At 52.7% G+C, this 27,886-nt stretch overlaps 8 protein-coding genes across 8 annotated transcripts; 3 read left to right on the forward strand and 5 right to left on the reverse strand.

The window, feature by feature from the left end:
- Nucleotides 1–308: 308 nt before the first annotated feature.
- RPS2 (40S ribosomal protein) lies at nt 309–1,198 on the forward strand (the record flags this gene model as incomplete). Its single annotated transcript, XM_051436120.1, has 3 exons — nt 309–422; nt 480–553; nt 604–1,198. The coding sequence occupies 3 exons, from the start codon at nt 309–311 to the stop codon at nt 1,196–1,198; spliced, it is 783 nt and encodes a 260-aa protein (XP_051289914.1).
- Nucleotides 1,199–1,631: 433 nt separating this feature from the next.
- J4E90_006576 (uncharacterized protein) lies at nt 1,632–3,578 on the reverse strand (the record flags this gene model as incomplete). Its single annotated transcript, XM_051436121.1, has 1 exon — nt 1,632–3,578. The coding sequence occupies one exon, from the start codon at nt 3,576–3,578 to the stop codon at nt 1,632–1,634; it is 1,947 nt and encodes a 648-aa protein (XP_051289915.1).
- A 1,214-nt stretch (nt 3,579–4,792) lies between these two features.
- J4E90_006577 (uncharacterized protein) lies at nt 4,793–5,533 on the reverse strand (the record flags this gene model as incomplete). Its single annotated transcript, XM_051436122.1, has 1 exon — nt 4,793–5,533. One exon carries the CDS (start codon nt 5,531–5,533, stop codon nt 4,793–4,795), a length of 741 nt encoding a protein of 246 aa, XP_051289916.1.
- A 990-nt stretch (nt 5,534–6,523) lies between these two features.
- J4E90_006578 (uncharacterized protein) lies at nt 6,524–8,172 on the reverse strand (the record flags this gene model as incomplete). Its single annotated transcript, XM_051436123.1, has 4 exons — nt 6,524–7,541; nt 7,588–7,957; nt 8,005–8,092; nt 8,152–8,172. The coding sequence occupies 4 exons, from the start codon at nt 8,170–8,172 to the stop codon at nt 6,524–6,526; spliced, it is 1,497 nt and encodes a 498-aa protein (XP_051289917.1).
- A 1,945-nt stretch (nt 8,173–10,117) lies between these two features.
- J4E90_006579 (uncharacterized protein) lies at nt 10,118–15,108 on the forward strand (the record flags this gene model as incomplete). Its single annotated transcript, XM_051436124.1, has 3 exons — nt 10,118–11,059; nt 11,110–14,566; nt 14,651–15,108. The coding sequence occupies 3 exons, from the start codon at nt 10,118–10,120 to the stop codon at nt 15,106–15,108; spliced, it is 4,857 nt and encodes a 1,618-aa protein (XP_051289918.1).
- A 6,186-nt stretch (nt 15,109–21,294) lies between these two features.
- On the forward strand, nt 21,295–22,611 carry J4E90_006580 (uncharacterized protein; the record flags this gene model as incomplete). The annotated part of the gene is made up of 2 exons (XM_051436125.1): nt 21,295–21,875; nt 21,927–22,611. The coding sequence occupies 2 exons, from the start codon at nt 21,295–21,297 to the stop codon at nt 22,609–22,611; spliced, it is 1,266 nt and encodes a 421-aa protein (XP_051289919.1).
- A 630-nt stretch (nt 22,612–23,241) lies between these two features.
- Nucleotides 23,242–23,746, reverse strand: J4E90_006581 (uncharacterized protein; the record flags this gene model as incomplete). Its single annotated transcript, XM_051436126.1, has 2 exons — nt 23,242–23,506; nt 23,595–23,746. 2 exons carry the CDS (start codon nt 23,744–23,746, stop codon nt 23,242–23,244), a joined length of 417 nt encoding a protein of 138 aa, XP_051289920.1.
- A 998-nt stretch (nt 23,747–24,744) lies between these two features.
- J4E90_006582 (uncharacterized protein) lies at nt 24,745–27,879 on the reverse strand (the record flags this gene model as incomplete). The annotated part of the gene is made up of 1 exon (XM_051436127.1): nt 24,745–27,879. One exon carries the CDS (start codon nt 27,877–27,879, stop codon nt 24,745–24,747), a length of 3,135 nt encoding a protein of 1,044 aa, XP_051289921.1.
- Between the last annotated feature and the right edge of the window lie 7 nt (nt 27,880–27,886).

Below are 27,886 nucleotides of genomic sequence, written 5' to 3' on the forward strand. Positions count from 1 at the left end.
ATAGAGGGAATCATTTAGCTACACGCAGCAGCAAAGTCTCCAAGAATTGCGCTTTGGAGTTGTGGTGATCACCCGGGGACTATTCACTTGGGCATCCCATATGCAGCCTGGCTGCGCCAAGCCACATGCGGCTAGCGTCATCCACGACCTAAGCGAGCATTTCAATATCGAAAGTTGCAAGTGCGACCGCGACAACAGCACGCACTAACTCCCAGGAACTCCAAATCGTACGCTCTCCCACCTCTCCTCACCCTCTCAGCCGTCGCTAATCGCAACTCCAGCAGCCGTATACCCCACCAACATACATCATGGCTGACGCTCCTGCCCCCGCTCGCGGCGGATTCGGTTCTCGTGGAGACCGCGGTGGTGACCGTGGACGTGGTCGCGGACGTGGCCGTGGCCGCCGTGGCGGAAAGACCGAAGTACGCATACAAAATATCTTGGAGGCACAAAGCGCGGGAAATTGACAATTGGCATAGGAGAAGGAATGGCAGCCCGTCACCAAGCTCGGCCGTCTCGTAAAGGCTGGCAAGATCAAGAGCATGGAGGAGATGTACGTTCTGAGGCGACAATGGGGTGGGAATATTTACTGACTGTGGGCAGCTACCTCCACTCTCTCCCCATCAAGGAATACCAGGTCGTCGACTTCTTCCTTCCCAAGCTCAAGGACGAGGTCATGAAGATCAAGCCCGTCCAGAAGCAGACCCGTGCCGGTCAGCGTACCCGCTTCAAGGCTATCGTCGTCATCGGTGACTCCGAGGGTCACATTGGTCTCGGTATCAAGACCTCCAAGGAAGTCGCAACCGCCATCCGCGCCGCCATCATCATCGCCAAGCTCTCCGTCGTCCCCATCCGAAGAGGTTACTGGGGTACCAACCTTGGTGAGCCTCACTCGCTCCCCACCAAGGAGAGCGGAAAGTGCGGTTCCGTCACTGTCCGTCTCATTCCCGCTCCCCGTGGTACCGGCCTTGTCGCATCGCCCGCCGTCAAGCGTCTCTTACAATTGGCTGGTGTCGCCGACATCTACACTGCCTCTTCCGGTTCCACCAAGACCCTTGAGAACACCCTGAAGGCTACCTTCGTCGCCGTCGCACACACCTACGGTTTCCTCACCCCCAACCTGTGGGCGGAGAAGAAGCTCACACCATCCCCGCTTGAGGAGTACAGCGACATCCTCCGCGAGGGTAAGAGGTACTAGAGGGTGTTTCTGCATGGGTTCTTTTTAGCATTCAGGGTTATGGCGCGGGGTATTACATTCAGGACCTCACGTATGTATCCAACGATAGTGCTGGGTACACCGGCATGAAAATGAACAACTTTCAATGATGACCTTGAAGTCATGACACTCCATGTGGTTTGTCTTGCGAAAGCGCGTCTACTTTGAAGTGACGGCAGTATGTCAACGTGCTACCGCATTGTTCATGTATGTGTGATCAGAAGTTTTGCGAATCACCAGAGGATTCTGATAAGTAATTTCATTAGATGTTCAAGGTACTCTGAACTATCATGAGAAAGTCTGGACCCGCGGAAACGGTACTGATATTATACAAGAAGAGAATTTATACCACAAGTATCTTGTTGCCATTGAAAGCTCGAAGATAACTACAGTACTATCGCCACGATGCAACAAACTACAACTGCAACAGCAGCATATCCTTCCCATGCAACACAAACTGTCCAGGCCACAATGAGCTGGTCATGTCGTTGACCTGGTGTAACGCGTGGTTCACCAGAGCCGGCCCAGCCAGTTTGACGTAGGGCATGTTCTCCAGTGAAAGAAGCATGCAGCCAGTCGGAGGAGGAGGCGGCTCTATACTTTGGTTCTTTAGAGTTATCGAGTCCATGCCACTGGGGTAACAGCGTGCGTTGACTCCAAAGGCTCCTAGCATATTGTTGACTTGTTCCAGTGCGCTGTATACCAGAGCTGGACCGAATGTGTTCTCGTACTTGAGGGGGTCGAGACCGTAGGGTTGACGGGCTTGTTGAGGTGCCAACAATTGAGCTTGGGGTGGTGTTGGCGCGGCCATGACAGATGTCTGCTGGTATGTCTGTGTGACTGGTACTGCTGTGGCTCTTGTGGGTGCTGGCGTAGACCCACTCGGGATGGCGTTGAAACTTCTCACGTCGGCATAGCTATGCTGGCCTGCTTTCGCTGCTTTGATACGCCTCACGAGATCGTTAATCAGCTGTCTTTGCTTCCTCGAAATATTGACCCGCATCCAAGGCGGGAGTTGGCCTAGAATGTCGACTTTCTCCTTATGACCACTCAATATCAGCGCTGTCTTTATTTCTATTTCTCTGATTTTATTTAGCTCAACCTGTGTCGGTCGGCGGTTGCCGCAGCGTGGTATGCAGAGATCAAAAAGATTGATATGCTCGGGAGCTGAGACCGGAGCATGCAGGGTTGGACGTTGTGTTGCTATTGATGCGGTCGGTGGCTGTCGTACACTTGGTGAATTGGACTGAGCTGGCGTCAGAGGGGGTTGGGGAGCTGGTGGGATCACATTTGATTTGCTTGGTGCATCGTCAACGGGCTCAGTCTTGATTACTGGCTCTCTATCGACGATGTCTTGACCAACAATTGACCGTTCTGGCGTCTCTTCAGGTTCAGAGACCATGCTTTGATCCTGGCTATCCCTCATGTTGTCATTGATAAGCGCCCATTCGTATCTGTCATAAGGGCTGGGAAGTATTTGAGGAACTGCCGTACGGCGGTCACCTATGGACTCGCGACTGTTCGTGGTACGCATGCGTTTCGCTGAGCGCTCATCCTGAAAACCCGATGGTCCCTCGTTCTCTTCCTCGACATGTCGACGTTTCCCTGAGTTGACATTTGCTGCATATGCGGAGAACGGCGTAGTGAAACCCGACGCTTGTGTTAGTGTTGCAGCTGGGACGTCTGCGTATCTGCTAGTAAGGAATCCTCCTGGGCGTATAGCTCTGTGGCTTGTAAAGGACTCATTCGGTTGGTTCGAGGTCGACGGGGCTGGAATTGACGACTGAGCGATGTCGGTTTGTGATGGGAGTGCCTCAGATGCCGATAGGTTTGGGATGAATTTGATGTTAGGTTCCGTATTCGTAGGCACCGATGAGGCGTGGCCGGGACGAATTCGAATCTCTCTACGGATGGAGCCATCGGGACGGATCGATGATGGAACGTAGCATGTGCCGGTCGCGGAGATTGTTAGGTTATCTACAGGAAGCGTCGAGTTCTGGCTGGCATAATCGAAAGCCGGCGTAGCTGAGTAAAACGAGTGATTGTCTTCTGTCGCTCGTGAAGTGGCAGTCTCCTGTACAGCAGCAGTCTCCTGTACAGGGACAGCCTCTTCTGAAGCGACATCATCTCGCAGAGACGCAGACGTCTCAGCCGCTGGCTCTCCACTTGCATCTTCTGCCACCGTCTCGTCTGGGTGAGTGTGGAAGATGACCTGACGTGGCATCCCCATCTCACTCGCCGAGACATGACTCTCGTCTGTGTTCTCCAGATCTTGTAACATCTGTGCTTCGTCGGTAGCGCTGAATTCGGGATGTGGTGGTGTCGATGTCGGAGGTGCATCTATTATCGAGGCGATTGACATCGGGTCTGGCGTGGCTTCCTGAGCCGCGTCGAAGAAGCCCCCGCTCTTTCTCTATTGCGCGCGCGTGGATCGGCGTAGGGGAGTCGCTGCCTTCGCGGGCGAAGCTTTGGCAGGAGCGTTCTTCTTGGGTTTCGCTGCAGCACGGCGCGGGGCGTTGCGCAACGGCTTCTTCGAGGTCTCAACCTCATCCTCCGCGCCCGCGGCATTGACGTTGTCTGATGCCATTGGCATGACATTTTCTTTCCCAATTCCTTCCTCTGCGCCTGGTGTTCCTGCCGCCGTGCTGCCTCTCAGCCAGCGCATCATGACGTGTATTGTAGGCGATTGCCGAATGTAAGTTGAGGTGGAAGGTGCGACCGCTGGACGTTCGGAAAGGGCACCGGAAGCGGGCAGTCGATGGAGTTGCTTTTTATTATCAGTATCTGTTGCAGTACCTCTTGCGATCTTGTGCGCGTCACTCAGAGTCGACGGGTGACGGTGCTTGACATGTGCGACAAGTTGCGAACGGTGGGTTGCGGATGCGCGTTGTGCCCTGTTAAACTTCGGTCGCGAGTGCAACGCGCTAGCAGCCGACTGTGAGGGGATGTCCTGCAACTATCAGGAAAATTTATGGGAATGGTGTTCGGATCGATATTCTTTTGATCATATTTGTTGACCTTGAGCTCAATACAAGGTCTGATACTTTTTGGATGGTATCTATGGCCCCAAATGGTCACAGCGACAAATCGCTTTCCCCTGGATTGTGCGGGGACGATGACGTTGGGTATTTATGCTGCATGCGCGTTGCGCCACACATGGTCCGGTGTTCCTTGACACAAACTACGATCTCTACGCAGATCGGCCATCCGCCGAGCTTCCATATGGGATAGAAGTCGAAGGGTCGCTGAGGTGCTGAGGTGCTGAGGTGCTGATGGTGCTCCGTTATCAGTGTCCATGTAGACGCTCATCAAGAGCTTCTCGCTCAGCGACCACGAGACCTATAGCGACACAGCCAAGAAAGTAATTGAGATGTTTCAATAGATTCAATGTTTCATCGAACAGAGACTACATAGGTACAACAAATGAAACTATAAAAGAGTGCTTGACAAAGACCACGAGTCTACCTGCACAAAACCCAGAGAGCCCGCTCCTACTACTAGTAGCACAAAAAAGCCATTTTGGCTACAGATTCCCTAAAAGAAAGTACCAAACATCCAACAGCACCGCGATTGCATCTACATCTCCACCAACCGCAGCTCCTTCCCACACAAAGTAAACTTCAGCCCCCTACTAGCAAGCAAGTTGGACGCCGCTTGAGCAACAGCAGCCCCAGACTCGTCATTCAGCATCAACATGCCCAAGAGCTTCTCAACCTTGAATCCCTGCTCTGCAGACACCGACGGTGACTTCATAGTCCTCGCCCGACAATTCTTGATCTTCCTGCCCTTAGGAGTCGATGTTGGATTAGCTTTCACGCCCTGAGCATTAAATTGAGTCTGAGCGTCCTTCATCCTCTTCTGCAATTCGCCGATGCGGCGATTCTGTTCGGGCTTGAGACTAAACGTGTAGGAATGAGGCGGGTTATTTGGCATTGCCTTGATCTCGGAAAGGATGTCGAAAGACTTTGCGCCATGGTTGAAGACCCAGTCGATTCTAGTTTGGATCTTGCTGAGGTACTCGAGTTCGAAAGGTCTGAGGTTGACTTTTGTGCATGTCTTGATGATTTCGATTATGTCGTTCTCGGGTGCGCGGTGCATGGGACGGGTTTCTGTGTGGGAGCTGGAGGGCTCCAACTTGATGCGAGGAACGCCGGTGCCGGAGACTGAGGAGGATGGCTCGGCTTTGATACGCTTGTTTGTTGGTGATCCTGTACAGAAAGAATCATCTTCGAGGAGTCGCTTGGATGCCAGACGGTTCAATGCCGCGGGAGAGGGGTCGGCGTTGATTTCTGGTTGGGCGTATCTACTAGACGCCATGGAGTTTTGAGTGATTTGAGCTGCCGTCGTCTGAGTAGCTGGGGCAGTCGCCGCCTGGCTAGCTGGAGCAGGTGTCGAAAAGGCTGACTGAGAGGTTGGTACGGCCTGACCGACAGTGACGTTGTTCCCCTGTAGTACCCAGTTCGTCGTGCGTGTGGTCGCATCCATGGTGCCAACAGTGCTCTCTCGTTCCCGCTGGTGATATTATTCTTGTTTGATATTATATGGCTCCGGAGTCTGATCCATCTTCATGTTGCTCGGAGTCTGCTCCCTCTTGACATTGCTCGGACCTGGCGGAAACGGTGCAGCTGACATCGTCGGACTCGGTCCGGGAGTTAAGGTTTGCTTTTGGTCGAGGCCTGCCTCCGACCTGATGTAGACATGGCTTTGGTCGTACGAAACGTGCGCCATTATAGTTATGAATGAGCTAAAAGTGACAAAGTCTGAACTGGGTGTTCGGCCTGTTCTTAACGTGCTTTGGCGTGGATGTGGCGGAGAGGGGTAAACGGCCGAAAGTGATGCTATCAGGGATGTGTGTCGGAAATGGCACCGGTAGGTAAGGATCGTCGAAGGAAGGAATGTGAAATCGACGATGCCATTAGTTGTTTGAAATGCCGTCGTTGCAAGGTTACTCGATACTATTAATCTTATAGAGAATTGAGAAGCAAGCAAAATACTCGATGGGTACCTACTAAACGGCCGCAAGGACAGGATGGCACAGGCACGCGTTGCGCTGGGCTACGCGTTACGCTAAACTCCAAAGTCGCGAACATGACACGCTAGCGGCTCCCTTCGATAGTTCTTTTTGCAACGTGCACGGCACATTCCTTCCCCAGGAACTTGACGAATGGTTCTGCACTGCAGTATCTGTCGAGCCTCGAGCACAAACCTCCTCATGATCTGTACTTCTTGTCACACGCACTAAGGAAATGAAGCTACGTGTGGCGGGGCTTCTCGACCCCTCGGCGCAAATCAGTCTGTATTGATCCTCTACTCTCCTTGGAGCGGCTGGCCATTACCGCCCATTGTGATCGTCTTTGTGACAATGTATTCATCGATACCAAGATGGCTTCCCTCTCGTCCAAAGCCAGACTCTTTCACGCCTCCGAAAGGTGCCGCAGCATCGGAGATGAGACCGGTGTTAACACCAACCATACCAACCTCCAGCGCTTCAGCTACCCTGTAAACTCGCTGGATGTCTTTGCTGAAGAAGTAGCCCGCAAGTCCTACGTCAGCTGCATTGGCTAGCTTGACAACGTCGGCTTCGGTATCGAAGGGGAAGAGTCCGGCAACAGGGCCGAAGGTCTCATCTTTGGCAAGCTGCATGTCCTTGGTCATATCGCGGAGGACTGTGGGTTGGTAAAAGTTCTCACCAAGATCAGGTAGCTTTTGTCCACCGAACAGGACCTTGGCGCCGTTCTTGACGGCATCCTGGACGTGGGCGTCTACCTTGTCGACGGCACGGTCATGGATGAGAGGCCCGTGTGTAGTGCCCTCTTCGTAGCCGCCACCAACCTTGAAGCTCTTAACCTTTTCGGTGAACTTTGTGCAGAACTCATCATAAATGCCGGACTGAACATAAATTCTGTTGGCGCATACGCAAGTTTGGCCTGAAGATCGGAACTTGGATGTGATAGCTCCGGTCACGGCTGTCTCCAGGTCGGCGTCGTCGAAGACGATGAAGGGTGCATTTCCACCGAGCTCGAACGAGAGCTTCTTGAGTGTATCCGACGACTGCTTCATCAGAAGCTTGCCGACACCGGTCGATCCTGTGAATGACACTTTCTTGACAGTCTTGCTCGATGTGATTGTCTCGCCGACTTCAGGTGTGTTTTTAAGTGCGGTAACGAAGTTGACGACACCCTTGGGAATTCCAGCTCGGTGCGCAAGCTCGGCGAGAGCAGCCGCTGTAAAAGGCGTCTCACCGGGAGACTTTGCGACGACGGTGCAACCAGCTGCCAGAGCTGGTCCAATCTTTCTCGTGATCATAGCTGCGGGGAAGTTCCATCTGACAGCATTAGCCATAATCCCTCCGAATCAAGTGCGAGGCTTACGGTGTGATCAATCCAACAACACCAACAGGCTCCTTGATTGTGAACACTCGGTTACCGGTCACGGTCGCCGGAATGGTGGCTCCGTACATGCGCGGTGCCTCTTCTGCGAACCACTCGTAGAAGCTCGCGGCGTAGTTGACCTCTCCCTTAGCGTCTGCCATGGGCTTTCCGTTCTCCCAGGTTATGAGCTTCGCCAGATCATCCGCATTGTCCATCATCAATTGGTACCATTTTCGTAGGAGCCGTGAGCGCTCGCGACCGGTGAGTTTGCGGAAGGAAGGGAGTGCGGCGGCTGCTGCTGCGATGGCGGCTTCGGTGTCTGCGCGGTCCATCTCAGGCATGGTGCCTATGAGCTTGCCTGTTGCTGGGTCTGCCGTGTGTTAGAGGGTTTCTAAAGGATTGGTGGGGCTGGAATACCATTGACCTCGAAGGTCTTGCCTGACTTTGCGTCTATCCATTCTCCGTTGACATATGTCTGGTTCTTCAACAGAGACTTGTCGTTGAGCTGTATGCGGTCAGTAACTGGTCGTTGCGGATGATGGCGCAAACGAAGCAGGAACATACTGGTGGTACTGAATGGCCCATATTTGCGTATCCTCGAGAGACGATTGATGGTAGGGATCTCTTCTGGAAGTGACTTCTGTAAGCTTGTTGACGTCCGAGAGATCGAGTTGCTGTCACAATAGAGCGCATGGCGTCTGGAAGTGGGTGTGAAGATCGATTATAAACTACCGCGAACTCGGCCACTCTAAAGGCGGCACGCGTGGGAATAAAGATAGCTTAGCCCACCCGAAGACGTCAATCTCTCGTAGACTAATATTCAGATAGGTCTGGCGGAGCTTTGGGAGCCTATGACGTTGGGCAGAGCTATGGCCAAACTGCGGGGTTCGGCTTGTTCTGGTGGGATGGATGCGGACAGCACGGAGGCAGCTCCGCAGTGCTCAATGACAACGTAAGAATAATGAGTTCTGTATCAAAGAGCTTCCATTTGAAGAATCTGCATGCGAAACTCCAGTAACTTTTGCCATTCCTTCAAGGAAGGGTGACATGCTAGCCAGAGTGTTCGCGTATATGGCGTATACAGCGTCAAGAGCGTGTACTTTGTTCGGAGATAGAGCGTTGCGACATTAGTGAGGCATGCTGAGTATACCTGTGTAAGCTGGACTAGAAGAGGGCGGTTGATTGCTGACTTGGAAAGGATTTGGTATCGAAAGTGGTTGGACTGTTCCTTCCTCATTATCGTGGGGCCTATTCGGCGCTGGTCTCTAGCGATTGTCGAGATCAATTGATGGGCCCCGACGATGCACGAGTGTGGAAGCTCCAAGACTCACCAATATTCTACCCGACGGCGTTGGCGCTTAAGGTCGCATAATTCAGCGTAAAAGTGACGATGATTTTCCTGGAATTCCTTTACAAACAAACTCAGACAGCGCCCAGGGCGAATGTGGCCTAAGTCTAGTCGATGTTCGCGGCAACATGGAGCAACCACCCTACAACCTTGGAAGGTACGAAGGCACCCACCCTAACATGCACCTTGAACGCACAAACACAACAATTGTTCGATGAAAACCAATGCCTCCAGCAAAGAATTATCAACATGTAAGTTGCGCTGTTTGAGAATGCTATCGGTCACCGCGGGAGTATGGACGTCTTCCGACGACCACAACAACAGTCGTGTATGACATATGTACAACGAAACAAATATCCAATCCCTGGCAAATGCAAACTAATTCCAGGCTTATGCGTCATGGGTTGATTGCTCAGGGGTGGCGTTGAACTGGGTCGCTCCAGCATGTGGTGCACGTGCATAGTTCGCTCTTCCCCACACATGGCAGCGAGCTCTAAACGCGTTAAGCTTTTAGAGCCGCATGTCGATCATGCAGGAACCGACAGCAGCAAGAGCTGCAAGTCGAAAAGAAAGGGCTCAAATAGCAGTCCAAGACGTGGCGGAAGACTCCCGAAAAGCTGCGGAATTTGCTCTCTGGATATCAACTCGACTTTTGCAGTGCATTTTGACACGTTTTGTATTGTTAAAAGTCGAGAAATAAAGGCGTTCGCTATTGTTGTGGTTGTGCATCTAAAAAGTGTTCCTTGCTCTGAATTCAGGTTGGGGTTTAGCGCGCTTAGGATTGGACGGGCCTTCGCGATCGCACCCCAACACCACACGCCCCTCGACCACGTCTGTCTATCTCGACTATTTCGCTTCTCAGTGTCATTTATCAGGGCACTGATTCTGTTTGAAGCCGCTTTCTTTGAGTTCTGCGTCGTCTTGACCGGTGCATCGCGCGCTCGACATCGTTCCCACATTCACAACAACACGACGCCCAGGCGACACGCCAGGCGGCATCGCGCACACCTTCGCCATCATCGGCGCACATGCAGGAGACGGTTCCCCTGCATCTAATGCCATCTTGGAGCTTGTAAAATCCACACAGGCGGTGTAAGCGCGCTCTCACCGCGACGCATCCCCGGGGCCGCGCACTCACAACATCCCGCAGGACCGCATTAGGCCTCACCGCAACGAGTCCCCATGTCTAGCCGAGCGAAGCGCAAGTTCGACATCGACCCCAACGCCTCCGACCCGGACGACTACGATTACGACGACTCGGAAAAACGCGCCGCGCCCCAACGGCGCCGCACCCGACACACGCCTGGAGCTAAGAAGAAGTCTTCCAAGCGCCAGCGACGCGCATACGGCGGCTCTGACATTGACGAAGACGACGAGATAGAGTCCGAAGATTCCTTCTCAGAGCGCTCCGAGTCGGAGGAGCCCGAGATCAACCCGGCGACAGGCAGAAGCGTGCGCCGCGCCACCAAGAAGCAGATCAAGTACGAGGAGAGCGAGGACGAGATCGAAGATACGCCATCCGAAGACGATTCGCCTAAGCCCGCATCGCGACGCCGCGCGCAGCCGTCCATCGAAGAGGTCGAGAAGCCTTCGCTCATCGTGAAGCTGAAGATGCCCGACCACGCCTCCGGTCGCAATCTGCGCACTCGCACAGGCAGCAAATCCCTTGCGCGCGGAAAGACACCTGAAGTGCATGGCACGCGACGCAGTACCCGCCTGTCGCACGATGTGGAGGAGCCCATTGTCCAGCTTTCGGATTCCGGCAGGCACGTCAAGGTCGTGCGCGAAGGCACGCGCAGCCCTGAGCCCGTCATCGCCCGTGCCACTCGAGGCGGCAAAGGCCCGCGAGTCCAACATCCCAGCGCTATCATGGAGGCCTCCCAGGAGACGTCGATGATACGCGATGACAGCCCTGGTCCCCTCGACGCGCTTCTCGTCGACGAAGAGACCCAAGTCAAAGCCAGCAAGGACAGTTCACCTGCGCAAGAAGCCCAACAGGACGATGCCGAGGGCGAGGACGATGATGATATGGAAGGTGTCATCCAAGAGTCCCAGCACGACGAAGCCGCAGCTGAGGATTCCGAAGAGGAAGGGCCCGTCACCCGTGGCGGTCGTAACACCAGGGTATGTCTGACTAGCTATGTGTGCTTTCCGTTACTAACGTCCCTTTCCAGAACCGTGCTGTTTCAGCCAAACGTAAACGAGGCGCCGATGAAAGCAGTGACTTTGAACCTGCAGCAGACGACGAAAAAGAAGAGGAAATGTCCGAGTCGGAACACGAAAAGGAGAAGCAGTCTGCATCCGAAAGTGCGTCAGGCTCTGGGCGGCGATCGACCCGCCAACGAGGGAAGACCCGGCAGTCACAGCGTAGCAGGCGCAACTCTTCTTCCGAAGAGTCAGGGTTAGACCAAGACGAACTGCAGGATGAGCTACAAGACTTGGAGTACAACAAACGACGGCGCCTCTCCCGACGTAATCCTGACAAGGACGTGGCGTATGAGGAAGCGCCCAAACGCCGCGCTCGCGCCGCAGGCGTGGATTACCGTGTTGTTCGACCCGAGCAGAACGCTGTCTTCGAGAACGACGACGATGATGGCCCTGCTCCGGAGCGACCTAGGGCAAGAGGTGGACGGTCTACATACAAAAGCCTGTGGCGTAGTCAGGGCCCCTTCGGTGGTGGCGTCGAGGCTGGCATGGGAGCTGCAGGTGGTGATTCCGATAGTAGCGACGATGAGAACCAGAAGATGCCCAAGCCCGTCGGCGGCGCAATTGGCATGACGCCAACCACCGCGACCGCGCCCACTTTCGGGTTCCCTCAGACTCACAATGCAGATCCGAAGCAAGACTCTGGCGGCGGCCCCGCCAATCTGGGCAAGGTCAAAGACAAGAAGGCTCTTGCAGATTCAGACCCTCTTGGAGTTGACCCGAACGTTAACTTTGATGGTGTCGGTGGACTGGACGACCACATCAACAAGCTCAAGGAGATGGTCATGCTTCCGTTGCTATATCCTGAGGTGTTCCAACGCTTCAAGATCACCCCGCCACGAGGTGTTTTGTTCCACGGTCCGCCCGGTACTGGTAAGACGCTTCTTGCCAGAGCTCTCGCTTCGAGCGTCAGCACTCATGGACAGAAGGTCACCTTCTACATGCGCAAGGGTGCTGATGCCCTGAGTAAATGGGTTGGAGAGGCTGAAAGGCAGCTTCGTCTGCTGTTCGAGGAGGCGCGGAAAACCCAGCCAAGTATCATCTTCTTCGATGAAATCGATGGACTGGCGCCTGTTCGCTCTAGTAAGCAAGAGCAAATCCACGCCTCGATTGTCGCTACTCTACTCGCTCTTATGGATGGTATGGATGGTCGCGGACAAGTCATCGTGATAGGCGCCACCAATCGTCCTGATTCCGTAGACCCTGCACTGCGACGTCCTGGACGATTCGACCGCGAGTTCTACTTCCCGTTGCCAGACGTTGCGGGCCGACGTTCCATTATTAACATCCACACTAAGAACTGGGAGCCACCTCTGAAGCCGGAAATGAAGGATCAACTTGCCGAACTAACCAAGGGTTATGGAGGTGCCGACCTTCGGGCGCTTTGCACAGAAGCGGCTCTCAATGCCGTACAGGGGACTTACCCTCAGATTTACACTTCTGAAAAAAAGCTTCTGATTGATCCCAGCACCATCAAGATCCTAGCAAAGGATTTCATGATCTCAGTCAACAAGATGGTGCCATCTTCTCAACGAACAGTCACGGCTAGTGCAGCACCACTGGCAAAGAACATCGAGCCATTATTACGGAAGCCACTAGCCGCAATCCTTAAGCGCATAGACGAACTCATCCCACGGAGGAAGAAACTCAGCGCACTCGAGGAAGCAGCGTACGATGACCGCGACGACGAAAAGGGCTTCGAACGCGAAGCCACCATGCGCAACTTCGAGAGCAGCAGAATCTTCAGACCCCGTTTGCTCATTAGCGGTCTTCAAGGTATGGGCCAGCAATATCTTGGTGCTGCTCTCTTGAACAAAATTGAAGGTCTGCATGTTCAGTCCTTCGACCTTCCCACTATTCTTGAGGACTCCACGCGAGCACCTGAGGCAGCCATTACCCAGCTGTTTACAGAGGTCAGGCGGCACAAGCCTAGTGTCATCTACATCCCTTCAGTCGATGTCTGGTATCAGACACTGCCTGCCCAAGCTATTAAGACCTTCAAGCTACTACTGCGAAGCGTTGGCGCGAATGAACCGATCATGCTGCTGGGTGTCATGGAATTGCTCAATGAGAAGGAGAAGCCTGATCGCCAGATGATGATGGATCTTTTCTCCTTCTCACAATCCAATCAGTTCCATCTTATGCGGCCAGACCAAGAAGGGCGAGCAGAGTTCTTCAACAGCATCAGTCACTACATCCGCATGTCTCCAGCAGACTTTCCTGATCCGGATAACAGGAAGAAGCGAATCTTACCTGAACTCGAGGCTGCACCTATCGTTGCTCCAGTGGTTGACCCTAAGGAACTTGCCGCCCGCGAGAAGGCGCAAAAGAAACAGGATAGGCTCACCCTCAACAAGATGAAGATTGTCATTCAGCCCATCATGGATCAACTGAAGAGGAGTCACAGGAAATTCTTTAAGCCAATTCTGGAAGAATCCTGGTATGCCTACCTGCTCGAGGAGCAAGATTCTGATCATGTGCGATCAGACCTGCCACGTGAGCAACAAGAAGAGCAAGGCGTTGTCCGTCCGTGGGAATTCTCGAAGGATTCCAAAGGCGTTGACGTTTTGCTACACGTCGACAGCGGCAACAAATACTACAATCTGGACCTCGGTACGATCGAGAAGCGCCTGTCCAATGGTTACTACAAGCGCCCTGCAGATTACCTCTTCGATATCAAGACTCTTGTAAAGGACGCGAGGACTTTCGGAGATGCCGAGCGAACCCTAAAGGGCAATGAGATGATCACAAACGTCGAGGTTGATCTGGACAATTTCTTCATGCACCAAAACCCTGGGCTCCTCCAAGAGTGTGAAGCGGTCTACCAGCGCGAACTTGAGAGGGAGAGGAAGGCGCAAGAGAAGCGGGAAAGAGCCATCGCCGCAAACAAGGATTTCGAAGATGTTGCGCGCGTACCTCCAGAACAGTCCATCGGTACCACTGAAACTTCAGGGCCTATCACTCTGGGTGAGCCTGTTCCTGGCCGTTTGGCCATGCCACCGGTAACCCCGCTGCGAGCCCCTCACGCTGAAGGTCTATCCAATGGGACGAGTGGCGAAGGTACACAGCATGCAACGAATGGCTCTACTGCGCCTTCCAACGACGACACTCATATGACTGACAGTCAGGATCTGAATACCAACACACAACACGACTTCCAATTCCAGACACCGAGTAGAATTGAGGGCCAGGGAACCCAAACGCAGAAGTCACAGATGTCCGGGCGGACCTTCATGGCACCGAACTCGCATCCCAACGACTACCACAACAGTGCCTCCACAACGACTTCTGGTCAGAAGACTTCGAACAGGTCTTCGGACAATAAGTTTGGCACTCAGAGTAGCAACGGCGCTGCACCATCTGGCGTCCCCAATTTCTCAGAGATGATGCCGGAGCCCAACGGGTCGCAGCTTCCCGACACACAAGGTTCGCCAACCCCCTTCCACCAGCGACTCCAGGTCTCCACTCGCTTCTCCCCAGAGCACAACACTGACCACATTTCAAATACAGAAGTCCACTACGTCAGCAGCCAGCCATCGAACTCGCAGCCATCGCAACCTTCTCAATCGTCTCAGCATGTTACTTCCATGCCTGCGCCTGCACCCCCGCACCACTCGAATCTTAACCAGATTCTCAATGACGAGGAGCCGAAGCCGCAGCTCATCCTCGACGACAGTATGGTCATTGCGCTGCATGACAAACTGGTCCGCTCGACATCTGGATGTTCGCTCGAGCAGTTAGAGCAGATCAACGCCGCGCTCATGGATGCCATTTGGAAGCACCGTTCAGACTATAATCGCAACCTCGTCCTCAAGGAGGTCACCGAGGCGTTCAACGTCATCATCAAAGACATCGAGACGATGCAAGAGATTCTCAAGTCAAGCCAAGAAGAAGAAGAGGCCGAATTACGGCGGCAGTACCACTCCACACAAGACGATTGGTTCTCGCAGACACAAGCGCGTCGTTGAGCGTTGGCATAATGTGTAAATACCCATCTTTATGTGGGGAAGTTGGTCCGTTTGGCTGGTATCGCGCACGGTGTTCGGCGCAGACAGGGAGGTTCATCTGAGCGTCGCGTTGGCACGCATTTATCTCTTGGAGGTTATGGCATTCTTTACGCGTTCTCCTCATTACCCTACTCATGTACTATGACCCATCTTTTCCTTGTTCTGTTTGTTGGGAGATGCATGCACGGTTTGCATTGGGGGGCGGGGGGACTTTTCTGGTGGTTGGTCTGATTACGCATTTGATAGGGTGCGGATGGGGTGGTGGAGGAGTAGATATCGAATTGATAGCGCTTGTCGCACAAGTTTCTCAATGATCCGATCTCGTATGTGTTCCTCCGTGGGTTGCGCGTGATGACTACACACTTACTTCTTACATTGTGCGTTCGCCACATGAATAACATGCGATAGCCGGTTGGTTTTCTGCTGGTGACAGCGGTGATTTGATCTTACAATGCTGCGCCTCAGATAGTTGGGCGGGGTGTGGTAAGATGGAACGGATAAGAGTTACGCACTCACGCGGTACTTGACAATATCACATTATTCCCCTGTACCGTGCAGCATCAATCATATGCTAGTCATCAGGATGATATCGTCTCTAAAACTCTCAAGAGAATTCCACCAGCCAAGGTATCACTAACGAACAAACAAAAACATTGGTATACAATACGCCGCCTATGCGCCACCTCCCATCTATGCTTTCATTCATAAAATTCATAAATACAAGTACTCGACACAGTGTGACACTTATAAGGATCCAAGCAACCATCAAAACTCGATGCCTTACAGTCGTACCCTGGACAGCCCCATACCGTCGGTGCGCAGCAGGTTTTTGTCGTCTTAGTTATTGACTCTTCAGTATAGGTATCTTTTCTGGTGTGACAGAAATACAGGCCCGACCCGCAGTCCGCATTTACTTCACATTTTGCCTTGGGGGGCAAAATTGAGGGCTTCGGCGTGATTTCGGCACTTGGGGGTTGGGATTGAGGTGGAGTTTGGAAGGTTTGCGTGGGTGAAAATGATCTTCCTTCCTCGACGGCGGTCGAGATGGAGTCAGCGAAGGTGGAGATGCTGACGGGCGAGCTCGGCATGGAAGCTGTGAGCGTCTGGGTGTATTAGTATGCCGCTGCTAGTATGAGCATGCATTACTCACAGAATGATCGTTGGCTCGATCCGCCTGACTCTTCATTCCATATATAACTCCGAATATCACGCCAAAGAGGATTGCAACGAGTGCTACTATTCCAACTATGGCAACGGCTTTGTGCTGTCGAAAAGAGACGGAAGGGTTGAAGTGGTTGCTCTGATGGGCACCTCCATGGTTTTCCTCGCGGTGAATTTGTGTATTGAAGTTTTCTCCCCTGTTGGCAACTTGGTTCAAGCCGCTTGTCTGAGCTTCGGCGAGGTCGATATTCGTATAATGTGAAGACATGTTATGACAAAGCCTTAGTAACTTCGTATCAGAGGAGAAAATGCATGAAAGCCCCAGTGTGGAGTTTCTCTCAGGGAAGTAACTTGCATAAGCCAACAGGGACTGTCGCATCCTATCGTTGTGTAAAGGGGGCCGTTCCCCGGTGAAACCGATACTGCCATCCTGATCGCCTTTACTTTCGCAAAATGTCCAATGAGGATGGAAGATGCGACTGAGCAGGCAAACGTAACCCTTACATCTAAGCGCCGAGTCTTGGTGTTCTGACTGGGACCCAACAGGCCAAACCACCTAATTTTATCTAGGGGCCAAGCAAGGCTGCGAGGTCCTTCTCTTACGACGTAACCTTCAGCCAAAGCACTGATAGCTCAAGCACTGACAAAATTCATGGCGATGGCATATATGCCTGCAACTACACTGAGGCTATCGGGATGGTAGACGAAGAATGATCGGAGCGCATCTTGCAGCAAGGCCCAACCAACAGTGAGCCCTTTTGAATACGATCTGCATCAACCTTTCTGCGAACATGTCGCAGTATAAAGCCTTGGGTCAGAGACGGTGTTGTGTTATTGGCTGGCTTGCATAACACGGGATTGCATGCCAAATAGCCTTGTTCGACAAATGTCTTGTTCGTGTAACCTTCGGGGCCCTGTGGCGTCACTGCACCTACGCTACAACAAGCGGGGTCCGAAAGGCTTCAGTCAGGTTCCCAATCGATTCATTGAGCAGAATGGAACATGTTGTCGTGAGGCTCTGCAATCGCCGGATATGGACTTGTCGGTAACAATCTGTCAGCCCTCTCCTCACCGGTTCGACTTTGATGGCCCGAGCCTTGTGATACCGATCGGCTTCCTTCTCCGCGGGCACGACTTACAAGGCTGAAAAGGCTTTTTGGACACGACAGTCGTGGCTGATGCACCGATTGACCGGTCGAGTATATGGCAATCGCAGCTGCGCCCTGCTTGTTTCTGCACACCTGCGCTGAATACACCCTCTTAACTGTCTAGGCCCCCGTTTCTATCAAAACACCCATGTTTATCCGGCTACGGCACGGCAAAAAGCGATGGAAGTCATTGGATGTGCTGCGAGTGTCAGCCAGCTTCTGGTATATGTAACTGCATCTGCCTTCCGCTTACACAGCCTGTGTTCTGTACTTCGACGTGGTAATTCCATCTATCTCAACGAGGAAACCAATATCAGTCTCTTACTCAGTATTCTTCATCGCCTTCCAGGCCAAGACAAACAAGCCGACGACCCTATCTTCCCTATCTTGCTCGGTATCTCAGGCTTCGCATCCCAAGCGCTGCACCTCCTCCAACCCAGAACGTTCTGCGGTATCAACTGGACTCCTTTGATATCGCAAGACAAAATACAATTGGCCTTCCAGTCCCTTGACAAGCAAAGAAGACTGCTTCACTTGTACATATCCCAAGCACATCACGAAGCTCTTCTAGATCTTCGAGAGACTATCGACAAATCGAGTATGGCGAATTCCGGTGGAACCTTTCCGGAAAATCCAATGGAGTCAACGGAGTCGCCCGGGTCGATCAGTACGCCTGCTACTCCTGCTACTCCTGCTACATCTGCTACTCCTGCTACCACTGGTTATGTGCCTCTTCCGTCGACAGCAGCGAGCTCGACTACTACTACTACGCCTGCCTCGACGTATAGTACTCCAACCCAGGCGGCGCCACCCCCTAGGACAGTCTTCAAAGTAAGTACACATATCCAGCAAAGTACGATCTGAATGAGTTACTGACACCTGTGTAGTACTCAGCACGCGGTTCAAAGACTCATGGTACTGTCTCGCACATGAACCGCCCGACCCTCCCCGACGAAACCGATCTCAATTTCGATGAATCTGAGGTATATCGGCATGCGGTGAGCTCGATAGGAAACCAGCACGAACTCTCAGACCAGGCGGTCGTGACACTCAGCGCACGACAAAATGCCATCCAGGAACCTCAAGGACGTGTGCTTGGCACGAGTGGACAAGCAAATAACCCAGATATTCGTATTGCGAACAACAGGACCACAGACCCTAATGCGCGAGTGAAGGTAGAGAAGGACAAAAAAGGAAAATCTCGGGTTGTTCGGCGTCAAGACTGATGACGCGAACCAAGTACAATCCTACGGCAAGGACACACCCAGTCGAGATTCTTTATATGCACGCGATGTCGTTCTCACTTTCGATCTATGTCTTCCTCATCTGGCAGGCGATATAATTTCGATGCCACGAACAGACTTTCGCTATATATGAGCTCCATCTAGCAGGACGACCATGTCGGCTTTGCTGGTCTTTGTATCCACGTCATGGCGTATGATCGGCTCTCTACTTGCTATGTTGAGGCCGATTCCCTGATTCCTGTTACGATACCGATGTCAATCTTGTCCAACTACTGGATGATTAGTAGCATTGTCCATCTCTTCTCTCCTATAGCGATAAGGCCAGAGACATCGCGCAATCAGTGTATTTACACCATCGACTAAGACACTTCTTCATAGTTAGCAGCTGCACTATGCGCGGGAAATACTTTACTTTTTCTCCGAAGTCGGTACCCCTTTCCAACGCCTCGCTTCTTCTGCATCCACTCAAGTGAGCTTAGTGCAGAACTGTGACGCATATCTAGACGCATCTAAACTATAGCGGAAACCTTCTAGAAGGAAGATAATCGATGTCAGATCTGCAAAACCCAGGTACGTGCGCAGAGATTCGGATGCGCCGGATGCGCATGTCAGCGACACGAAGCTGTTGTCCATGCAAGGAAGAAACCGAACAGGTGTGAATAGGTCTTCTCCTACGCTGTAGCCCATAGCGGCGAAAAATAAGCATCTTAGAACAGCAAGAAGCATTCTTGACTTCTAGCTCTCTACTTGCGTATACGATGCCCTGTGCTTCACATCGTGGTAGACACACTTTGAATTTTTCCGTGCTCTAGACGCTGACGGCCTCTCTCACATGCGCGCTTGCCTCCCCAAACCAGTTCGGACTGGCCCAGCAGGGCGGTAGCTTCTGTCGCGGTCGGTAGAAAGTCGTGGGAAGCGGGCCGAAGGCGAAAAAGGACGCAGATGCCGAAAGTTTGACGTGCAGCGAGCCATCGTATTGTCATACAAGGCTGAAGCTCCTCGAGCAACTTTCCACGAACGGAAAGTCAGGAGCGATATTACGCATGATCGGGCGTAGGCACTTGGCTGGCTGAGAAGGATCGCGACTGTGCTCGGCCAAGTCATTTTTCCCGGGGTAAAAGAAAGGCTAACGGGCCGTGCGCGCGTACTCATCAAAAGAAGGCCCTCCTCAAAGCATGACGAGAAGAGCTCATTGGAGTAGCGGTTGTTGATTAATTAAGATCTTGTATCTTGTGTTCCGAGTCGTGTGTCGCATGGCTCGGATGCGTTTCGATGCCTGTGCACACCAGGGCTTCCATACCTCTTTTTCTAGAAAGATACCCACGTCCATCTCCCGCGGATGTGTCGAAGGGTACCACATTTGTCGTCAATCTGCGCACGCCATGGTTTTGGTGTGCAGCCGTGCGCAGAGCCCGCCGGCAGTCTGGCTGCTTTGGGAATAGGCGGGCCACGCGGGCCATTGACACTACGCTCGGATAGCCCGATGTTTGAAGCTTGCGTGAGATTGAACGTACAGTGTTCAGAGCGTATCATGTTAGTGAGATTCAGTGCTTCGCTTCGTGACGGTGGTTTTGCACCCAGAGGGAACCTGGTTAGGAGAACCTGGTGTTGATAATCTTGTCCTGGGGGATAATCCGGAGCTAGCGCCGATCAGATTGTAGTGACCTTCATCACGACCGCAGTCGCGCCGCGACATGAGACCTGGACTCGATGAGTACACGATGTCGTTGAGAAGAACACGGCTCATTGCGCGAGAGTGTGTCATCACCCGATGTTTCCACAAGCTCCCGCTGCCTATCCACCAACCACGATCTGAGGTTTGACCTTCACATTAACCGAAGGAAGAGCTCCTCGTGGCCCAGCCGAAGCCACTGACCCTCTTCAGTGGTGCCGAGACTTTTCGACACTCAAAATACAGTAATGCCGGCCGTGCCGCAGGTCGGTCTTTGGGTCGGTGGTATGCATGATCGCACGCCTGTCAGATGACGCTCTGTTCCCCTCATCCCAGATGGGAGGTTCAGCTGTTGTTGACTTTCGGGTGAGTTGCTTCACAGACCACCGTGTTGCGCAGAAACCACGAAGCAAAAGATGACATAACGGCGGGCGCAAGATTGAAGCCACTGCCTTCTAGAGCATCCCCACGCGCCGGGAATATCTCCTGCTACGTTTCGCATACAACCCGCTGCAACGCTTGTGGGCTAGCAAGCACCTTCCCACGCTGCGGCTAGGACCATGTGGATGCCACGAGCGACGCTAGCGTTGATGGGTGGGGACCGGGGTCATCGCGTCTCTTCTCCCCAGCTTATAGTGGATCTGTAGATTACGATACTCCTTGTCGTGGGTTCATGGCATCTCTCAGCAAGCTGGGGCCCTAAAGCCGATTGTACATCATCGCCGCTTGCCCCCATGGTAGTGCCTCTCTGTGCCTGCGCTGGTGCTCGGTCAAACGCCATATTTTTACTTTACTTCGCCTACGATATATTTTTGACTTTAGGTTCGACATGTTAGTTTTGGACAGCCGGAGGCCTCTTTCTTTTTAGGTGTACCCTATATACCCTTCGAAACGTTGCAGGATCAATCGTTCGTCAACCGCAATGACCATTCGGGAACCCCTGGACGTCGAATCGGCCTCGTTCGTACTACCGGCGCATATTCATCCGTGGTTACGCTCAGTTGTCGCTCTGGGATTCATCAGCTTCTTTGCATCAGTAGCACTGCTTTTCTTACTCACCTATAAACTGGTATCCTGGCAACTACGGTCGAAACGAAGCAACCAATTCGTCATTTTGATATTCAACCTCCTCTGGGCGGACATCCAACAGGCGCTTGCCTTCTTACTGAACGTCGAATGGCTACGACTGGGATCCGTCGAAGTCACCAATCCAATATGTTTTGCGCAGGGCTGGCTGGTCTCCACGGGTGACTTGGGAAGTGGAGTTTGGTGCTTCGTTATCGGATTGCACACATTTGCTTCCGTCATCTTGGACTTCCGCCTGAAACCACGGAGTTTCTACATCTGCATCTTTCTTCTATGGGCCTTCATCTTGGGGGTATCTTCAATCGGCCTTGGTATACATGGGCAAAGCATCTACGTACGATCCGGAGTATGGTGTTGGATCCATCACGACCTAGAAGATTTACGGTTATGGACCCACTACATCTGGATTTTTGCCTTGTAAGTTCCTGAAACCCAAAAGACGTATTACTACTCCAACACTTGTTGCAGTGAATTCGGAAACGTCCTGATATACGCCATTATCTATGCGATGCTGTCGATCCGAATCCGCTCCGGCTACTACACGACCGAAGAAGCCAAGCGCGTACGTTCCATCGCAAACCTCATGGTCGTATACCCGCTCGTCTACGTCGTATGCACTATTCCCCTAGCCTCCGCCCGAATGGCGTCCATGTCCGGCAACCCACCCTCGCTTGCTCGCCTCTGCTTATCAGGAGCAATGATCACATCAAACGGTTGGCTAGATGTACTTCTATACGCATGCACCCGACGCATCATGATATTCTCCGATGAGCCACCCTCTGACGACGACGTCATGGACACCTTCGCTGCATTCTGGATCGAGAAGCCCAAGCGCTTTGGAGGCGAATGCACAATCGAAGCGACGAACGCACATACAAGGAGAGGACGATCGAAGAGTAGGATTACGTTACCATCAGGAAGTGAAAGCTCAGACGATCTCTGTGGGTTCGGTACAAAAGACATCAAGCTGGTCACTACAACAAAGGTCATAAGCGAGCCGGCACAACCGGAGGACTTTGAAGAGATGGATGCCGAGGCACGTATCACACGACCTCGTACACCGACAGGAAGATGGAGCGAGGAGACGACAGATACGGACAGAAGTCGCAATCTGAGTTTGAAGGAACAAGCGATACCTCACATCGCACCTTGAGGCTGCCTACTTGGATACAGAACAACAAACTATCATTGCGACATGCATCGGCTGTCTACATGTATACGAGAAGAATGGCAAAGACTAGGGACTTGCACCTCTTATGGTCGTCCCAGAGTCAGCACCAGAGGCCCACTGGAGTCATTCTGCGCAAACGCAGGACGACGTCCATGTATCGTTGCCGGGGACATACAATATACAAGTGACCACCGCTACTAGAAGTGCCGTCGCTATAACAGCGCGGCACGTGCATGAAGCGAGGGCTTCGCCCAAACATATAGACAATAGAGACGAACATTACGACCACCTATCTCTCAGACGATGCACTGTTACCACTCTTATATGTTCACATACATCGTAAAACCTATTCCCCACAAACAAACACCATCCCATCTCCCCTAAAGACTAGTCCCCGTCCCATTCGCCAACGCAGCAGTCAACCTCTTCCCATAATCCAGCGTATACGCCGAATCCACAAACTCATCGAAATACTTAACCTTCGTGCCATCCTCCGTAAACGTCAAGATAAGCGCGTACTCATTCCCATAAGGTCCAATCGCAGTTGTCGCCGTACTCCGCGCGTGAATAATGCAAGTGTGTGCCTCGGGGTCATGCGTTTCTTGTAGGACTCTAGCCTATAGTTATCTTGGTCAGTTGTCTGGCTGTATTGGTGTGCTTTGGAGATAAGAGGATGTGTACCGTGAAGTTCTTGTACAAAGGCTCGATTCTTTTGAAGAATACGCGGTATTCGTCGTTGGTCATGGCTGTGCGGTTCAAGCTGGCGGGTAGGATGTTTTGCTTGCAGTCTGGGGTTCGGTAGCCGAGGATTCGCTCGATGTCCCAGGCGTTGTAGGCGGCGATGACTTCTTTGGCTACGACCTTTTGCGCGGCGAGACTGTGTGGTTTGTTAGACGGATGTATTGGGAGATTCGAGGTTCTGGAAGTCTTGGAGAGAACCATGGTAGTTATTAACGGGAACTTACTTGGCTTGGGAAATGATTTCAGCGTTGACGAGACATTTGTTCAAGTTCAGGCCTATCCATATGTCGCTGGTAGCCAGTGTTTCGGGGCTAGGGAAGGATGAGGCAGCAGCGAGGGTGAAGATAGCTGAGGTGAAAAAGGTTGAGGGTTTCATGATGGCTGTATGGCTCGACTATGGGTTCGGTGTCACGTCGTGTTGAATACTTGCGTGAGTAGAAGTATATTAAGTGTGTTGATGGGAGACTTTATATACTCTTGAGGTACCACTACTGATGCATGCCGCTAGAGTACCTCGAACGCCAACGCTAGGCTTGAGAACATTGGCTTCGTATCATAGGGTTGGAATATCCGGCTCGCTGAGTCCATCTCTCGTTTCTGCAGCCTCGAAATGGGAAACAATAACATGGCTTGAGAAGGATGCCCTACTCCACTCACTACCTTGCCAGAGTCACACGGTCTTCTACAGCTGGAAGTTCGTTAGCTAGAGAAGAATCACCCATGGAGAAGCTCGGGTGGACGTCATCGCTAGGCTGTGCATCGGCTGGTCGCTTACTATCGCCACGGTAGAGACGGAACACTTCCAGTTACGGATTGTGGCTTAACGCTGTATCGGGCTCAATGTGGAACTTGATATCCAGTGTTGCATGAGGCTTGGTGGGCGAGCTTGCATACAGCTGAGGTCGAAGACTAAGGTAAGCGAAGCGAATGAAAAATGTCGGACTAGCAGCCGGGACAAAACTTCGGGACTCGTTGTGCGTCCATTTTGTAGACCTAAGGTCTGGGTATTTTGGGGGCCTAAATGGCTCTACTTCTAGAGCTACTGGCGCCTGCTTGTTCTTCTTTGTCTCCTCCTCACGTGGATATGTATATCCCTTGCCGTAGTGCCACCTTGACCAACCAGATTTGGCTCCAGACTAACACCTCAGTCGCAAGCCAAGCTGTGAAATCGTAATGAGAGACTCGTTAAATGTAGAAACTACACAAGCGATGTCAGTCAAATCCGAGAATCGCTAGTGCCTTAGGCTAGATGTAATCGTCAGCACAGTGAGCTGAATGATGGCCGAGGCGTGTCGGAATTGCAAGATCCCCTTTAAGCATATGAAGTCTGAGTGAAGTGGACATAGCAGGACGCCCATCTTCTTGCTCACGAGTTCACATGCTTACCCATTCCATCCAAGCCTCAAGGAACTTCAGTCTGCCCTGCCTCATATGCTCCAAAAACTCCTCGAAGTTGACCAGCCCGCTTCCTTTTCGTTCGTCAATCTCCTGCTCAACAGCCTCAAGACTCGCTAGCATTATGAGATGTAAGTTAGACTTCGGGTTCATAGCGAGCTGTCGAATCGAGCGCTGCAACGGCTTAAGTTGATTCGCCTCAGGGTCATGTGGACTCGCGGAATGATTGATCGGGTTACGAGCGCAAAGGAATGTGTCCACGCCCTCAGAGTCTTGAGCGAAGAGATAGTAAAACTCTGGATTGTCGGTGTACCATCGCCAATTGATCGTGTAGGGATCATCTTCTTTGTCTTGCTGTTGCACCGAAGAGTCAGGCGGAGGAGCCCCTACAGAAGAGTCCATACCATCAGGTATCAGGGGCTCAGTTTCGCCAACGGATCTTTGCCCCGGATAACGTTCCAGGCCATCGTGGCCTGCCGCGATGAAGAAACAACGATTCATAATATCTTCGCCCGAGGTTATCGAGGATGTGTCAGTGTCGGAAATGACACTACTATTTGAAGAGCTGTTCGAGGTAGTCTGCAAAGTCCCTGCAGATGGAAGATTGGACGAGTTCGGCCGAAATTGAGGCATGGTAGGATCCCTGTGAATACTAGGCAGACTCTCATTCACAAGTGGTGGTATCAGCCAGCCTTTGTTGTCTATACACTCCATGGTAGCATCGACAACCTCTGATCGAAGCCGTGACCTGATCAACAAAGTGTTCCACGTCGTCATGTTGTCAACATTTGTGGGCCTGGAAACCTTCACGGATTGGAGCACTTTCGCTTCCACACTGTCGTAAAGTTCTTCGACCACTCGGCATGCTTCTTCTTGAGTGCATGGCGTATCGTCGCCATTGCGGAATAAGCTTTTAATAGGGCGTACATGGTTAAGGGCCCGACAGAATTTATCGATCATGCACTTGGAGTATCGAAAGGCACCGACGTGAACAATGGCTTCGACAGCAGCCTTACTTTCTGTGAAGTGGTGCATAGTCAGCTCGTCGATAGCGGCTGCCTTTGCGCGACGCTCGCTGTGCATCTCATGTGCGTCCATGGCCATATCTTCTTTCTCAAGGAAAAGCGGGTTAAGCAATTCGTTAAAAGCCTGCTGCGTAACCTGATACAGTACCTCTTTGCCAAGATCTTGCTCGGGCTCAGGTATCTCATAGCCACCCCAACGCTCGCCGACAGGCCTGGATGATGAGGCGTTGGAGCGTGTGTCCATCTCCACGTCGTCCTGAAAGCGGACCCTTGAAGATGACCGCGAGCTCCTGTTGCGGGCCAAGTCTTCGTTTGTATCTGCGGCTTCAGTCGTTCCGTTCGCACCATCGGCAGTCTCTGGCTCACCAGGGTCTGATTCCTCAAACCCTTCGGGCCGCGTTAAGCCTTCTTCTTCGTCAATGTAGTATTGTCTGCGGGCCCATCTCCGAGTGACGATGTCCGCCTGTTGTTCCCCTGGCGTTTGCGGTATATAGGTGGGTGCGACGACGTGATGGATACCTGCGGTCCCTATCATCTCAGCCCGGTCTGCTACATCGCTATTGTGCTCAAGCAGCGGTGGAGTCGTAATCGCGTCTTCTTCCCGCTTGTGTCGTAGGCGGGGGTTGTTGGCGTTCGAGGCAGCCATATTACGGGGCGTGAAGGCAGAGCCAAGTGGCTGACTAGAGCGTATTGTGTCCAAAGCTGTTCGCACAGTCACTTCGTCCTGCAGCTCTGAGATGTAGTTTCGTGTAGCCTCCTTCTCGATGGCGTAGTATGCCCTGAATATGCGTAGTACGTCCTTGCGCGATATGTAGCCATCTTCATCGATGTCGTATCCGTTGAAGACTATTCGGGCCTTGACATTCACATCAGAGTCGTGCATGCCGTCCAGACCCTTGACCCACTCATCAAACCCGATGAGGCCATTCTTGTCCGTATCATAGTATGCGAAGATGCGATCGTAGACGAGGTTCGGTGCGGCGACGAAGCCGTTATAGCGAGGGATGAAAGCGTGGTTGAAGTCGCGTCGATCGATGGCCCATCCTACTCCAGTTGCATCACCCGCCCACTCGGAGCCTGCGAGACAAGTGAATTGGTCCCACAGTGCCTCAATCTCTTCTGCTTCCATCTTGGTCTCGGCTACGAGGCGTCTCTTGAGGGCTGGGTCGATCGAAGGGCTCATCATGTGAGGCTTGCCGGGGTAGAGCGGCTCCTGTTTCTGTAGGCTCAGATATGGGGCAGGTACGCGGACCTTGTAGAAGATGTGGTTCTTGTAATGCGAGTTAGTTGCTTCGCAGTTGGAGCACAGGTCGAAGTCCGGGCAGTTGGCGCAGTGCCACCTGGTGCCGCGGATGGGCTTCTCGTCACATCCATTGCATGTGATTCCACGATGTATGACGCCCTCCAGTCTTGCGCGATCCTCCGCAATGTGGTATAACGTGCGCTGGAGGGTTTGGCCTTCGGGATCGATAGCGTCATCCGCGTCCTCGTCGCTTCCCAACGAAACGTCTGTAGCTGCGACGCTCTCGGCGTCATCGAGAGCAAGATTATCGCCAGGAGGGAATATCTGCGCATGTCTTGCCGCAGCGCGGGCTACTGCCGCACGATGCACTCCTGCATTATCGGGGTTGCGATGTTGCAGCCAGATACGGATATCATCTGCCTGCGACGGGGACAGAGCGCGGTCTGGGTAGAGTACGACTAGTAAGCGGTCGAGGAACTCGTTGTAGAAGCTCTCGGTGAGACGCTCTATCGTATCATTGTCGGCGTGTGGCTGCGCGCGCAGGATCGTGTCGCGCAACTCGCTCGGCGTGCCCAGATTGCGAGGGTCAAGCGGTACCTGGTAACCGAGGAGGTCGTATAGGCCTAGAAATGGTATTTCTCGTTCGTTCAGAGGGAGTGAGGGTGCCGAGGGCTGGTCGCGTGGACGCCGTCTACGGACCGCATTGCTGCGCTGGAGGCCATCGCCTGCGCCGGGGCTCTGGACGTTGGTGACAATGAGATATGTCGCGTATGCAGCGGATACGCCGGCGAGGAACAATATGGCGTTCCTAGAGCGGGATAGGGTAGAGGGCGTAGACGCCGTCATGCTCGTA

This window comes from Alternaria incomplexa (assembly GCF_024043165.1).
Source record: "Alternaria incomplexa strain BMP 0042 chromosome Unknown scaffold_9, whole genome shotgun sequence".
NCBI classification, from domain to species: domain Eukaryota; kingdom Fungi; phylum Ascomycota; class Dothideomycetes; order Pleosporales; family Pleosporaceae; genus Alternaria; species Alternaria incomplexa.